We start from the raw sequence: 16,530 nt of genomic DNA, 5'->3' as shown, positions 1-16,530 counted from the left end.
ATGCTGGTGCATAAATAGATGGTACGTACCGCCAGTTTGTTACGGCTTGCTTGTGCTCATCTGTAAACTCATTTCTAGTTCAGATGTATGCTGAATATTGATATGATGTTCGCTGGTTCTCTTTACAGGTATTGTTCAGGGATCGAATGATATTAAACTCATGATCTGAGCCAATGTTGTCACTCTGATTCTTACAACAATTAATATCATTTGTCTCTTGTCTTGATCGACAACGATGACTCATAAGCTGATCCTCGTCCCGATCTTCAGAGTGGATCCACAAGCATCGGACTCGGCTGCCCAGCTGCAGCACTGGCTTTGACTGCTGACGAGTTACCTCGGAGCCCAAGCTGATCTCACGGATGAGACAAAGCTCGCAGTGCTTAACTCTCGCGTGTCTCATTCTGTCTATCAGTACATTTCTCAGTGCGTCACGTACGATACTGCTGAAGCGGAACTACGCCGAATCTACATCAAGTGCGGTCTACACCCGGTACCTGCTCTCCTCATGATGGCAGGACCTTTCGGAATCCATCGATCACTTCGTTCAGGATCTCCGCCGTTTAGCGAAGGACTGTACAGGTGAACCTAGATCCCATGAACAAGTCTGTGATGATTTAATGAGAGAGGCATTTGTTTCCGGGGTACACTCACCGATGATACGTCAAAGATTGCTAGAAACTGCCGATCTAACTCTTGAGACTACCCATAAGTCGGCGCTCGTTTACGATGAGGCGCGGAGACAATCGGAGGCATACGATTGTCACGATCGTCCGTACGTCACTGCGGGGCTAACCGGTGAGCGACCGGAGAGGGCTGCGGTAGCGGAGCGAGCGGATGCTGAACCTCCGCTGGAATCGGGGACAACCGACACTCTCGAGGCTTCGGGCCCGAGCGTGACCGCCGCTGCTGCCACGACCCCATCTGCCGGGGGTACCGCAAAGTGCTATTTTTGTGGAAATTGAAATCATTTGAGAACAGTTTGCCCCGCGCGCGAAGCCACGTGCCATTCGTGCTCACGGAAAGGTCATTTCTCAAAGGTATGCCGATCGACACGGGGCCAGCGAACTCGCCCGACATTGTCCGTGCTTTTCGCACAGTCCGGGGCACAATCTGCATCTCACGCGACCTTGACTAGGATCTACTCGCAGCATGCGCGGCGCCCTCACGCGCCCTTGACTGGGATCTCCCCGCGCGGGCCTCGCGCGGCACGCACGCCCTTGACGGGAACTCTTTCATCGCCCGCGGGGCGATCTACGCCACGCTCGACACCAGTTGGCGTCGGACCTGCGCGCATGGCTCGATCGCCACCTCTGGATGTTTCGACAACTACAGGGCCACCCGGGTTAATCAACGCTGTTATTCCAGTCATGATTGAGGGACAGATGGCCAACGCCTTGATCGACACGGGCTCTACTGATAGCTATGTTGACTTGCGGCTCGTCCAGAAGTATGGCTGGATGATTCTCGGGACAACGCGCAGGATTTTCATGGCTTCCCAAGCTCTTTGGCTGCGTACCAAAGGCGAATGCCGGCTGAAGCTAGTAATCAATGGCCGCATGTTTCCGGATGTGCATTTAATGGTTTTACCAACGTTATGTGCAGAAGTGCTACTAGGTCACGATTTTCTCCGTCGACATGGACGGTTGGAAATGGAATTTGGAGGTGACAATACTCTCTCTGTGTGTGCTCTGGCCGGGATGGAAATTGAACCCCTGATGCTGTTTCCAAATTTGACTGCTGACTGCAACCCCGGTTGCCGTTAAATCGCGACGATACTCGCGGGCTGACACGCAATTTATAGCGGAGGAAACTAGCCGACTTCTAAAGGAGGGTATAATCGAACCTAGTCGTTCGCCTTGGAGGGCTCAAGTTCTGGTAGTCCAGACAGAAAATCATCGCAAACGCTTGGTAATCGACTACTCACAGACGATTAATCGGTTTACGCAATTGGACGCCTACCCACTCCCGGGATTGGATTCCCTGGTTCAGCAGGTGGCCCAGTACTCGATCTACAGCACATTAGATCTCCGCAGCGCGTATCATCAGATCCCTATTGCGGAGGCAGATCGCATCTACACCGGGTTTGAATCCGGACAGAGGTTGTACCAGTTCACTAGATTACCTTTTGGGGTCACAAACGGGGTGGCATGCTTTCAAAGGGCCATAGATGACATAATCGCAAAGGAACACTTAACCGATGTCTTTGTTTACCTGGACAATCTAACAGTTTGTGGGTACGATCAGGCCCATCATGATGATAATTTGCAGCGTTTCCTCCAGGTTGCGTGCACGTATCGGCTAACTCTGAATTAGGCTAAATGTCGCTATTCCGCCCGAACGATAGATCTCCTGGGGTACACCGTGACCCAGTGCACTATCACTCCAGACAAGGAGCGGCTGCGACCTTTGCTCAACATGGCCCCACCACATGATCGCGCTTCGTTGAAACGTGCCCTCGGACTATTTGCCCATTACTCGAAGTGGGTCCAAAATTTTTCTGAAAAGCTCCGCCCACTTGTACATTGCAAAGTGTTCCCCATGGGTCATGCCGCCAAGGCCGCTTTCCATGGCCTGAAGTCTGACATAGCTGGCGCCGCTGTGTCGTCTATCGATGACAGTCAACCCTTTGTTTTGGAAAGCGATGCGTCCCACCACGCGGTAGCTGCCACGCTCTCTCAAGGGGGGGGTTAGGGTTAGTCGACCTGTCGCCTTCTTTTCAAGGACTCTCTCTCCTCCGCGGAGAAGCGTCATTCGTCTGTCGGGAAGGAAGCGTACGCCATCGTTGAGTCTATTAGGCGTTGGAGACCCTATCTGCTTGGCAAATGTTTTGAGGTCATTACTGATCGCAAAGCGTCGCTTTCATGTACGACACGTGCCATTCTCAACGCATTAAGAACGAAAAGATCACTCGCTGGCGGATAGAGCTAGCCGATTTTTGCTACACTATTAGGTATCGCCCAGGGCGGGATAATCTCGCCACACACGCATTACCGCACCCTTCGGTGTGTGCGAGTCTCACCTCCTTTGAGGATCTGCGTGTTCTTCATGAAACGTTGTGCCATCCCGGAGTGACGCGTTTCGCTCATTATGTGCACAGTCACAATTTGCCCTACTCTGTTGAGGACATTCGGCAGCTGTGTCGCACTTGTTCCGTTTGTGCTGAACTCAAACCTTGTTTCTACAAACCACTGATGGTACGCTGATTCAGGCTACTCGGCCTTGGGAGAGATTGGCAATGGACTTTAAAGGGCCTCTACCGGCTTCGTGTCTCCCTGCTAGTCCTAGTTTACCGGCCTCAGATAGCTCTCGCTATCGCCTCACGATAGTTGATGAGTTCTCCAGATTCCCTTTTGCTTTCCCATGCAATGATATGTCCGCTGCGACGGTTATCCGGTGTCTGCAGATTTTGTTCTCCATGTTCGGGAATCCGGCTTACATACACACCGATCGAGGTGCTGTGTTTCTGTCCCAGGATGTGAGGACCTTTTTGCTCCAGCGCAATATAGCTTCAATCTATACTACCCCGTACAGACCACAGGCAAACGGTCAGGTGGAAAGATTTAATGGCATTATATGGAAGGCCATTACTCTGGGCCTTAAGTATCGCAGACGAGGACTGGACCGATGGACCTGGATGGTGCACGGGGCGTTAAACTCGATCAGGACTTTATTATGCACAGCTACTAATCAAACTCCTCATGATCGTCTGTTTCGGGCGCGCCGTTCTGATGCTGTTCGACCTTTGCCGGGCTGGCTAGCTGAGCCCGGACCGGCTTTCCTCAAACACTCTGTTCGTCAAAGTAAATATGACCCGCTTGTCGACGAGGTTCACATTCTCCAAGCCAATCCCGAGCACGCTCGAGTGCTGCTGCCAAATGGGCGTGAGTCTACAGTCTCGGTGCGTCATCTTGCTCGGTGCGGGGATACCGTTCAGCCGGAACTCAGCCAGGGGGAACGCGATGATGGGGCATTCACCGTCAACTCCGCTCCGCACACGCCCGATCTGGTCGGCCCTGAGACGCCGCCGCCATCTCCCGGGATAGGCGGTTATTCAGATGTGGGGGAATTTGGTCTCACGGTTGAAGCTCCCGACGCTTACCGAACACGCGCCGGAAGAGAGATTTGCCGCCCCGATCGCTACAGCTGGGACTGACATGCATTGCTGCTCTATGTACCCTTTTGCTAACTGACGTTTTCTATACTGCTATTTCGCTTGCTTTCACCCCAAGGGGTAGTGTAGATTTAACGCCGGGGAGAATGTCATGAAATTCTGTCCAACGTCTGAACCCAGGTGTCATGCGTCTTTTGTCCGCTACGCGGCCATTATAAGAACTCGGTCATTCAGCGCTATGATCATAACTGAGACATTTACTGTATGCTATGCTGGTGCATAAATTGACGGTACGTAACGCCACTTTGTTACGGCTTGCTTGTGCTCATCTGTAAACTCATTACTAGTTCAGATGTATGCTGAATATTGATATGATGTTCGCTGGTTTCTATTTACAGGTATTGTTAGGGATCGAATGATATTAAACTCATGATCTGAGCCAATGTTTGGAGGGAGAGGTGTACAATACTTGATTGATTAATTGCGTAATTGAAATCAATAAAAGATAATCGTAAAATAATTTCTTAATCAATTGGCTAATAGCATACCTCAACCGCCAGCGTTTCATCTGAAGTTGCAGCTTTATGAAAATCAATTAAAGTAATTAATCAAAAATGAAATAATTAATTGATTAATCAATAAATAATTAACTGATTAATCAATAAATCTAAAATATCCTTTATAGTCAAATCACTTGGTCACTGTCATGTCCAAATATCAGCTTCCTAGCTCAAAAGGTGCCTGAGATATTGCCCAGATGAGAAAGAAAATAAAAAAATACTTAATAAATCGATAATAATTAAGTAATTGATCAGTTAAGTGATTAATCGAAAAACAAAAAATACTGTTTTTCTCTCTTGCTCTGCACTGCACTTGCAGACTTGCCAAACTTTATGCGTGCCAAACTTGCAGACTTGCGTACTTGCCAAAGCACTTGCTCACTATTGTGCCGAAAATTTCAGCTTCCTAGCTCAAAGGATGGCTGAGATATCCCTCGGGCAAACAAACAAGAAAGAAACCAGAGTGAAAACTGAGTACTCCCTTTCAGCACGCGTCATCGCTGGGCCCCCTTCTGTGCCCTGCGATGACGTCACGCAGCGCCTGGAGATGGAATAGGAAAGGAGCGGTGTACAACAACAACAATAACTAGATATTTCCGATCACAAAGCGATTGCCATTGGTAAGCCTCCTTAGGCACCCATGATCCAATAATGGCATATTTTTCCCAGACCACCATATGACCTTCAGCATTTAGGGTTTGGGCGTAAATAAAGAAAATGTGTCCCCATCCACAATCTATCCATAAAACTCAACATCATGAAAATCAGTGGAAAATTATTCAAGTTTTGATGAAAAAGGTGTTTTTTTGTTAATTCGGTCACGATGCGAAAAAAGTAGGTCAAGGACACAAATTGAATATCAGGTGTACAACTTCAGTGCAGATACGCTATTATGATGCAAAAAGATCTTGGAAGGCCAATCAGTCTGAGATTTCACATTGGGAAAATGGAGCGAAGACAAAACACCTGGTTTCTTTTTTCAGACCGCAATTTGACCCTGACCTTTAACCCAGAGGGGTAAGATGTAAATTGAAGGTATTGGAAAGGGTGTTGGAGAGGAGGATAAGGAAGAAAGTGAAGATCGACGAAATGCAGTTTGGATTCATGCCAGGAAGAGGAACGACAGACGCGCTTTTCATTGTGAGGCAGTTGCAGGAGAAGTACATGGAGAAGAGGAAGAAGTTGTTTCTTGGGTTTGTTGATCTGGAGAAAGCATTCGATAGGGTACCACGCAAAGTATTGACATGGGCATTGAGGAAGTTAGGAGTGGAGGAATGGTTGATCAGAGTAGTGATGGCAATGTACAAAAGAGCGCGCACAGCTGTAAGGACGAAGGACGGGAACAGTGGTGAGTTTGAGGTGAAGGTGGGAGTGCATCAGGGGTCGGTACTAAGTCCATTACTATTTGTAGCTGTGATGGAGGTGCTGGCTCAGAACGTAAAGGAGGGTTTACCGTGGGAGTTGTTGTATGCAGATGATCTGGTGTTGATTGCGGAAAGTATGGATGGACTGAAGGAAAAGATGACCACGTGGAAGGAATGTATGGAGACAAAAGGTCTGAAGGTGAATATCGGAAAGACGAAGGTGATGGCAAGTGGTAAAGCATGTGGTGAGGTGGAAAGAACTGGGAAGTGGCCCTGTGCTGTGTGTAGGAAGGGTGTCGGAGTGAACTCCATTCAATGTACAATGTGCGCTGAGTGGGTTCATCAAAAATGTAGTGGTCTGAGAGGGTCATTAACCAGTGTGGCAGCTACATTCAAATGTAAGGTGTGCACAGAGGGAGCTGCAGATGGAGGAAATGTTGAGTTGGATCTTGGAGATGGCGTGAAGCTGGAAGGTGTGAAAACATTTTGCTACCTCGGAGACATGCTGAATGGAGAAGGTGGATCAGACTCGGCAACGGTTGCTCGAGTGAGATGTGCATGGAAGAAGTTTCGGGAACTGGGTGGCGTGCTGATGATGAGGGGAGTGTCGTTGAAGCTGAAGGGAAAGGTGTATGCTGCATGTGTGAGAAGTGTTATGATTTATGGGAGCGAGACATGGGTAATAAACGTAGAGCAGCAACGAAGGTTGGAAAGGGTGGAAATGCGAATGGTTCGGTGGATGTGTGGAGTATCGTTGAGAGAGAGGAAGACAAATGATGAATTGCGAAAGATGATGGGAATAGAGCCTGTGATTGATGCTGTGAAGAGGAACAGGTTGAGATGGTTTGGTCATGTGTTGAGGAAGGATGAAAGTGACTGGTTGAGAAGAGTGATGGAAATGAATGTAGAAGGAAGCAGAGGACGGGGAAGACCGAAAAAGACTTGGCTAAAGATGGTGGAAGAAGAAATGCGGGCAAGGGGGTTAACAAGGAGAGATGCAGAAAATAGGGCAAAATGGAGAAGATTGTCATGGGGACCGCAAGGCTAACCCCCGCTCTAGCAGGGAAAATGGCCTTTAAAATGCATGTTGTTGTTGTTGGTAAGATGTAAATTATATGTAAATGCACCTTGTTCTTGGCTATCTAGTGAGGAAAATTTCGTTTTGATGGGACAAGCCTTAGGTGAAAAATGTTAAAATGTCTATAACTGGGATATGACCTTAAAAATTAAGTCAAGGTCAAAGGGCAGGTTTACCCCGGGTACATTTTATTCTCATTATTAATACAAAATTCCATTCTGAAACTCCCAGCAGGATCTGAGATACAGCTCGGATATTGGCACAAAAAAGGGAGAAAAACCTAAACAGTGTTTAGTACTTCAGGTGAAAAAAAAATGGAGGAACCTTTAAAATTCGGGCTACTAATTGCAGAAACAACCCGTACGACAGGTATAAGCCTTCCCTTATCCTACAAGCGGATGCTTAACAATTGTGGAAATGGCGAATGAAATGCATTAAAAAAAAACTTCGAACAATCATCAAGGACTCGCCCCCCTGCACACACCGTCCCGAACCTCCCGACCCTCGAGCGCTCCATGCGTATGTAATAAAAAGACAGTGCAATTGCCAAATCGAAACAATAAAATAAATAAAGCAAAATATATTGTAACTTACACTCTTGAATTGGCAGAAACGCGGCAAATGCCCAAAACTTCAGGACGAAAGACATTCCACGGAGGGGTATCACGTGGTGTGACGGAGGCCAAAAAGGACTTCACCTGATTGGGTATGAAAGGGAAGGACATGGTGGCCATAACCAGAAAAGTGTCTCGACTGCCCAACTTGCAGCCGAGGAGCATGCCACTTTGAGCAGGCAGGCAGCAAGCCGGGAAGTACACTTTGGCTGCCATCGCTCACAGGTCCTGAAACAAAAGCAAAACATGGTGATGTCAAAGTGATGTCATCAAGCCCTTGTGATGATTTAAAATATCGACACCTTGGTGTTCCCACATTCTTATAGAGGGAACTGCTAGTGTATTGACCATGGTATGACGGCTCCACTGGCCATAAGGTTCTTCGTGCTTGTATTGGCTCTAAACACTCCATTAAGTCGATGCACCGCAATGTCCTCCATGCTCATACGCGCCAACGCATCGCTTCCTTACCAAGTTATTCATCAGATCATCGTCATCTGTGCCATGGCAGGCAGAACGTTGGGGCGCCATGCTGGTCGTGGCACAGGCAAATTGGCACGCTGGTGCCCAGATCCTCAACTTGGTGAGGATGCCGGTGATAATTTGCCTTCTATTAGTCAAAAATGCATGGTGGGATCTTTGTTATCCATGAACTAATACTAGCAGATGGGGCTTCACGTTAACATGGGTCCCAACTGAGGGACATTCCTTGATGTTAAAATCTGGTCCAGAATCATCTCCAGCCTAGACAGCTCAGAAGACCCAAAACCTGACCCTCATGAAGGTGTTCCACCTCTGCACCACCCTGTTGGACCCAAACCATGTCCTCACCACAACATAAAGCATTTCATTGTGTTTGTGCCATGTTTGGTCTGTCTGTCCATTACGTTGAAGGTGAATTCTGTGAAGGCCCCCAACACAATATTAGTCTCAACCAACTCTTCCACTCCACCCAAAATCAAATATATACCAAGTGTGTGTACAATGATTTACACGTGGTATACATTATTAGCCCCTGTTGGGCTTAGTCCGAAATGGGGGCTTATGGATTGCGTCTCACCCGTCTGTCCGTGTGTGCGTGCGTCCCCAACCATATCTCGGACAAGTATGGACAGATTTTGTTCATACTTGGCATAAAGACAACACATGATGGTGTACATATGCACATCATTTTGTTTCACAATGCGACCAAAGATGGCCGACTGGCGGCTGGCTATTTTTATTGTAGAAAACCCGATGTTGAACACGTCATCAACCATTTCTCGGACATGCATTTACTGGTCTTGTTAAAACTTGGCAAACAGATAAGGAATGATCACTTACATATGCACGTCATTGCTTTTCGAGATCAGATCCAAGATGGCCGACTGGCGACCACTTCGTTTGTTCAACGTGTCTCCAACAATTTCTCAGACATGCATGGTCTGATTTTGTTCAAACTTGTCACTAGCACAGTACATGACGGCATACACGTGCAACTCATTTTATTTTGGGAACTGATCAAAGATGGCCGACTGGTAGACTGGCGGCCATTTTGTTACTTAAACGTGTTCCCAACCATTTCTCGGCAATGCACAGACTGGTTTTGTTCAAACCTGGCACAAAAACAATACATGAGAGCACACATATTGTTACATTTATGGGGTCGGTGAAAGGATACTATAGGGAAGGTAGGATTGTATAATTGTAGCATGGACCATGGACCATGGACTCGTAGGAGAAATAACTGGCCAACTGACAGTGTTTAACTCCGTACAGCAAAATTGCTAAAACCACGGGGGCTATGACATTTTATGTCTTTTGCTCCATATTGTTTTTTATCAATTATCGGTATCCAGTGGATACATGTACTGTATATATTGAAGTCGCGGGTCATTTCAGCCTGTCCAGTTGTTTTATTTAAGCATGCTAAAGTTGTTTTCGTATCTTTTCAGATTTGACAAATATGGACTGTGATTTGCGATGCGATGATGCGATATTTGTGACAAAAGCGTTAAAATCCCCCCTTTTGGACTCCTATATGACTGAAAATACTGAAGTCGGAAATACTCCGATAACCATTACAGCTGAGGATCGATTGGTAGCTGAAGATAATCCTACAGAGACAGAATACAATCGCCCCGACAGACCTCAGTCTCAGAGATGAATCCAGAATATGTTCCTGGTACAGCAGAAGACATCAACGAAGACTTGACCATAGCAGTCCAGCTATATGACAAACTTATGTCTGGTGAACTTTCAGCCGATGCGGTGTGTTTAAAAAGTATCCCATGACAAGGTCCAACAAAAACTGGATGATGGCAAGGCTGCAATATCTGGTCATCGTATGGATGTCTCTGGTTGCAATACATGGAGATGATTGAGGTGCTTTGTCAATTCATAAAGTCAGAAAAAATGGGAAATTGGGAACTTTATCTCCAGTTGCTTCAAGAAACTGCCATATTTCGCAGCTGCTGCACATAATTTGTGTGCAACATCTGTGCACATTTAGCTACAACAGGTGATCCAACTAGAGAGCCAGCATCCAGATGTGTTCATTTATTTCCAAACCGGGCACCAAGTTATTCGACTGAGTGATCGATATTGGGCGAGGTTATCATCAGATTTGATTATCGAACAAGTGCTAATGAGAACCATGAAAATGACAGGATGGACACGTGGTCGGGGAATGCTGGAGCACACAATGGCTCCTGTGTATGTCAGCATGTGCTGATTTGAATGGTGCCATACAGGAGGGAACGGAAACAGAATATCTGACAAGACAAGGATACAACTTGGCTCCTCGAGATTCTTCTGGATAGGAATCCTTCCTGTGCAGATGTGAATCTGCGTACCATCACCTCATGTGTTAAAGCTGACAAAACTGTAAATGAGGACAAAGCAAAATAAGTGGGTTGTAAAATCCTCTAATTAATGCTGGGAACAAAGTGATGGACTATACCTTGAAGAAAAAGGAACATGTCACTATTGCCAATAAGCTTTCTGCTAAAATCGATGGAGGACCCAATCCTCGTGGATTCACAGTTACTCTTTCATTGTTTGGCAACAGCTGCTACTGATGGTCACCGACAATAGAACAGATACAGTCACGTGAAAAAGTAAGTACACCCCATGTAAAGTTTTGACTTTTCAACATATTTCAACATACAGCTATTTGATCTTCATTTCAACAATATTGATAGATAAAGGTGATATAATATAACAAATATCATGAAACATTTACATTTTGTAGTCCATTGTATAATTTAAATAAACATAAATGCAAATTTTGCATGTGGAAAAAGTAAGTACACCCCCTACATTTATCACTACTTCAAATACCTAAAATTAGAATCAGGTGCACCAGCTCAGGTGCAAATGATTAGAACATCGTTTGAGAGGATCATGGAGGAACCTGTCTTATTTAAACCTCAGACATTTCGTTTGGTTTGCTCTTTGTTGTTGAAGTGTGCGGCGCCAGCATGCCGAGATCAAAAGAGCTCTGAGGCCTTCAGAAAGAAGGTTATAGGTGCCTACGAGTCTGGGAAGGGATTTAAAAAGATCTCCAAACAATTTGAAATCAATCATTCGACTGTCCGGAAGATCATCTACAAGTGGAGAAGATTCCAAACAACTGCCAACTTGTTCAGGCCAGGCCGCCCTAGCAAGTTCAGCCCAAGAGCAGACTGCAAGATGCTAAAAGAAGTCTCGAAGAACCCCAGAATGTCATCACGGGACCTACAGGTAGCTCTTGCCACTGTTGATGTCAAAGTGCACGAGTCTACCATTAGAAAGATGCTGCACAAATTTGATCTACATGGGAGGTGTGCCAGGAGGAAACCTTTGCTGTCCAGAAGAACATCAGGGCAAGACTAAAGTTTGCCAATGAACACCTCGGCAAAGACCAGCACTTCTGGAACAATGTGCTCTGGACAGATGAGTCAAAGGCAGAGCTATTTGGCCACAGTACCAGAAGACATGTTTGGCGAAAACCAAAGACAGCATTTGACCACAAGAACCTGATACCAACTGTAAAGCATGGTGGTGGAAATATTATGGTTTGGGGCAGCTTTGCTGCATCAGGGCCTGGGCAGTTCACCATCATAGAATCCACTATGAATTCTTCGTTGTACCAGAGGGTGCTTGAGGATAATGTGAGGACATCTGTCGGAAAGTTGAAGCTCAACCGAAGGTGGACCTTGCAACATGACAATGACACTAAACACAACAACAACAACAGGCATTCCAAGGCCATTTTCCCTGCAAGAGCGGGGGTTAGCCTTGCGGTCCCCATGACAATCTTCTCCAAATTGTCATGGTTCTATTTTTGAGGCAATGTTTTTATGGCCGGATGCCCTTCCTGACGCCAACCCTTTGAGTCGCCTCTTACGACACGCAGGGATACGGTGTACCTATTCTAAACCGGGGTACACACCGGGGGACACTAAACATATGACACTAAACATATGACAAATGACACTAAACATACCAGTAAATCCACCAAGGAATGGCTGAAAAGAAAGAAATGGAGGGTTCTGGAACGGCCAAGTCAAAGCCCGGATCGAAATCCCATTGAGATGTTGTGGGGGGATTTCAAACGAGCTGTGCATGCAAGAAACCCCTCAAATATCGCACAGATGAAAGAATTCTGCATGGAGGAGTGGGCAAAAAATTCTCCCAGTCGATGTCAGAGATATATGTCAGAGATATATGTCTCAACAATGGATGGAGGTCCTCAATGCCAAACAGGAAATTAGAGCTGTCTCCCTCGACATATCACGTGCCTTCGACATGGTCTGGCACCCCGCTCTGCTCACCAAACTCTCCTCCTTTGGTATCCATGGAAATCTCCACGCATGGCTGGCGGACTTCCTCTCTAGTCGTCGTCAACGTGTGGCCCTGAATGGGTTTCTCTCATCTCCTCTTCCTGTTCAGGCTGGAGTTCCCCAAGGCAGTGTTCTGGGCCCCGTGCTTTTTCTGGTCTTCATCAATGATCTCTCTGACTCTCTCGAAAATCCTCTCTATCTCTTTGCTGATGACTCCACTCTCTGCCGCTCCATTCCTCTTCCCTCAGATCGGCAGTCTGCTGCCTCCTCACTCTCTGAAGACCTGGACAAAATCACAGACTGGTCAAACAAGTGGAACATGTCTTTCAATCCTGACAAATCTCACACTCTTACTATGTCTCTCCGAAAAGATCGACTGGACAACCCTCCCATCTACTTTCTCAACAATCCTCTCCAAGAAGTTCTGTCGCTCAAGATTTTGGGTCTCACTATCTGCCATGATCTTTCTTGGGAAAACCACATTTCCAAGCTGGCCTCCAAAGCCAGTCGCCGACTGGGCATCCTCCGTCGTGCGAAGTCCTTCCTCGGCACACCTGAGCTCCTCACCACATACAAGGCTTTCATCCGCAGCTCAATGGAATACTGTTCTCCCCTATGGGCCGGTGCTCCTGCCTCACACCTAGCTCGGCTTCACGCCGTTGAAACCAAAGCTTTCAGAATTATTGGAATCTCCCGCGATGAAGCTATCTCTGAGGGCCTTTCACTCACTCACCGCAGGCAGGTAGGTGGTCTTTCTGTCTTCTACCGACTCCTCTCCGGCCTTGCACCCCCAGCTCTCTCTGTGCTCTGTCCCCCAAATATTCCTACAGGTCACACAAGATCTGCCAGCAACCCTCTGATGGTTAAACTGCCGAAATCTCGGCTCTCCGCTCACCTTCACTCTTTCATTCCTCTTTTCTCCCGCCTCTGGAACAAACTCCCTCACTCCCTTCAATCCCACTCCTCCCTCCAGGTCTTTAAAACAGCTGTTCACCACCATCTCTTATCTTCCCCCATCCAAAACCTTGATCTTTTCTACCCCCGCTAATTCACCCCAGATCCACCTTGTTTGAAATTCCAACTTCTTTCCTGGAAGTCCTGGCAGTGTCCATATGTTTTATACCTCTCCCACTGCCCCCTTCCCACGCCCCCCCCCCCCCCAAAGCCCTCGCCCTCTCTCAGATCTCTCGATGTCTCCATGTCTCTCGGTCCCTGCTCTCAAATGTTGTGTTTGTGTCCTTCCCCCTCTCTCCCCATCTTGTCTACCGCTCCCTATGTTATATGTTTTATGTGTCGGTTTGTCTTTCTGTGTGATTAATGTTCGCTCTTTCACGAGCCTCGATCTTGTATACAAAAAAAAGAAAAAAAAAAAAAAAAAAAAAAAAAGAAGAGATTGGTAGACAGTTATAAGAAACGCCTACTTGAGGTTGTTTCTGCCAAAGGGGGCAATACCACCTATTAGAGCCAAGGGTGTACTTACTTTTTCCACATGTGAAATTTGCATTTATGTTCATTTAAATTATACAATGGACTACAAAATGTAAATGTTTCATGATATCTATATTATAATAGCCGTAGATGATTCTGTCTGTCTGTCTGTTGGGCGTCTGTCTGGGGTGTGGCTTACTCGGTTTGCAGAGTAGCTCCACCCATAGCTCCACCCATTCTGGGAGTGGCTTCATATAATTATAAACAAAAAATATCCACCATTTTATTAACTCGCATAGCTTTGAGGCCTGTTTTGTAGGCCTGTGGTGTCTTGCTCTCTCTCCCAGTTTTATTTCAAATCAAATTCGATATATCATTTCATTTTTCACAGTCGCTAACATAGTTTTAGACTCGGTTGAAAAAAAACGGGAAGAAAATCCAATGAAAGTTGCCGTTTATAGAACGAAATGAATTCTCAAACGCCTGTAACTTTAAGGCCATTGAGTCTCTCTCACGCCTTTATCTCCAATCTAACTCACCATATGATTTCATTTTTATCGATGGTTTTAGACTCGGTGTCAGCAATAATTGAGAACATTCCACACACGTGGGAAAATGCAGAGATATATTTTTAAAAATCGTGTCATGGTGTATCATACACCGCCCAACATGACACCGACGGCAACGTGTCGATACATATTAAAAATTCGTTATATCATTTCATTTTTCACAGTCGCTAACATAGTTTTCGACTCGGTTGAAAAAAAACGGGAAGAAAATCCGATGAAAGTTGCCGTTTATAGAACGAAATGAATTCTCAAAGGCCTGTAACTTCAAGGCCATTGAGTCTCTCTCACATCTTTATCTCCAATCTAACTCACCATATGATTTCATTTTTATCGATGGTTTTAGACTCGGTGTCAGCAATAATTGAGAACATTCCACACACGCGGGAAAATGCAGAGATATATTTTTTAAAATCGCGTCATGGTGTATCATACACCGCCCAACATGACACCGACGGCAACGTGTCAATATATATTAAAAATTCGCTTTTGCTTTTCCGTTGATATATTACTTTTTCGTTTGATGACAGTCGTCATAAAAACGTCAACAATGATGCCGACATATATTTCTTCGTTTTTATTTCATTCAACATTATTAGCCGGAAGTAAAATATGTTTCAGGAAATTACCGAGAGATATTTCTTCGTTTTTTAAAATTAGTTATGTGCGCATACACTTAAAATAGGTTTATCTGAAATCTTTAATTTACCACCATATAATGTACTTGCCATTTATCATTTGATGATTACGAGACAAATTCCTCTTGAGGATCGTGACAATTCATGCGCTGCGTGGAAACTTCTATTTCCAAAATGAATGAGACGATCGATGAAGAACGCAGACTTGAACAGGATGTAGCAAGAAAACGAATGAGACGGGCGAACGAGTCGAGTCCATCGACGAACGTCAATGCAAACTTGCGGGGTCACCCGTGGGATTCCCACGGGTGACCCCGCTAGTTTGTTATATTATATCACCTTTATCTGTCAATATTGTGGAAATGAAGATCAAATAGCTGTATGTTGAAATATGTTGAAAAAGGTCAAAACTTTACATGGGGTGTACTTACTTTTTCATGTGACTGTATATTCAAATATAAGCTGCAGCCAAACCGGCATCTTTATGTGAGTCATCGGGACTTCTGAGAGGCAAACGAGCCAGCACTTGCTGATGCAATTTGGACTGCAGGGAGAGGTGCTGACATGCCTCCGCCATCGGAAGGAGAAATGAAGTACATCCTTGATGGTGGCTAACTTAGTCCATGGGCCAGAGCAGATATCGGTACACCTGAGATGGCAAAACCTTCTGGGTGTCAATTTGTTTGTAGTGTCCATAGGAGAACATTAAAGCATGATCACCTTTCCCACTGAGCAGCTTAACCAATTTTCACGATACCTGTGTCAAGACCAAGCCAGCGAAGCACATCATTTTGCCCTTTGCTGTGAAGTCACTAACAGTGATGGCGTGTCACACCAACAGGTTGATGAACTTGACCAGCCATGTCCATGCAGAAGCTGGCAATGCCAGAAGGTGGTGTTGTGGTACCACAGAACATACATCCAGGAGTATTCACAACACTAGCCTGGGACAATATTGATCGACCAGAAGAAACAGTCAGTGGCGAAGGGACATCCCACAGGGTCAACAGAATTGCAATCCAGGCCAAAGTCACTGATCCCCAGCCATTGTCCACAAACATCGCTCCTGCAACACAGATGTCCACCATCAATGAAGTGCTGAATCAATCACTCGGCATCATGTAGTTACTTGAGCTCAACACTTATGTGTGTTCTCGACCGAGCACTCTACGCCAAAGCTAGAGAGATAACATGGAAACACAAAGAGAAGTTCAAGAACATCATCCTCAGGTTGGTTGTCTTCCACACCATATTCATACTCTTGGCAATCATTGGGAGAAGATTCCAAGATGCAGGACTCAGGGACCTTTGTGTAGAAGCAGTGTCATCACTGATGGCTCTGTAGCTGGGGTGATGGAGGGAC

General features: G+C 46.0%; 1 protein-coding gene across 12 annotated transcripts in view; it reads right to left on the bottom strand.

The window, feature by feature from the left end:
- The window catches only part of PIGQ (phosphatidylinositol glycan anchor biosynthesis class Q), a 57,851-nt gene that overhangs the window by 7,621 nt on the left and 33,700 nt on the right, over positions 1-16,530 (bottom strand). For 5 of the 12 annotated variants that reach the window (XM_078779127.1, XM_078779126.1, XM_068115475.2 and 2 more), the window contains one exon: positions 7,711-7,958. In XM_078779127.1, the coding sequence (XP_078635253.1) occupies positions 7,711-7,946 (236 nt within the window). In that variant the 5' untranslated portion in view covers positions 7,947-7,958. Of the gene's footprint in view, positions 1-7,710; positions 7,959-9,053; positions 9,326-15,924; positions 16,234-16,530 lie in introns of all 12 variants that reach the window. The other 7 variants (XM_078779132.1, XM_078779133.1, XM_068115477.2 and 4 more) reach the window with 3 other exon arrangements.

The sequence above is a fragment of the Myxine glutinosa genome, chromosome 5, assembly GCF_964187855.1.
Source record: "Myxine glutinosa chromosome 5, kmMyxGlut1.1, whole genome shotgun sequence".
Taxonomy (NCBI): domain Eukaryota; kingdom Metazoa; phylum Chordata; class Myxini; order Myxiniformes; family Myxinidae; genus Myxine; species Myxine glutinosa.
Note: the sequence above shows the minus strand (reverse complement) of the source record. Positions and strands in the feature narration are given on the sequence as shown.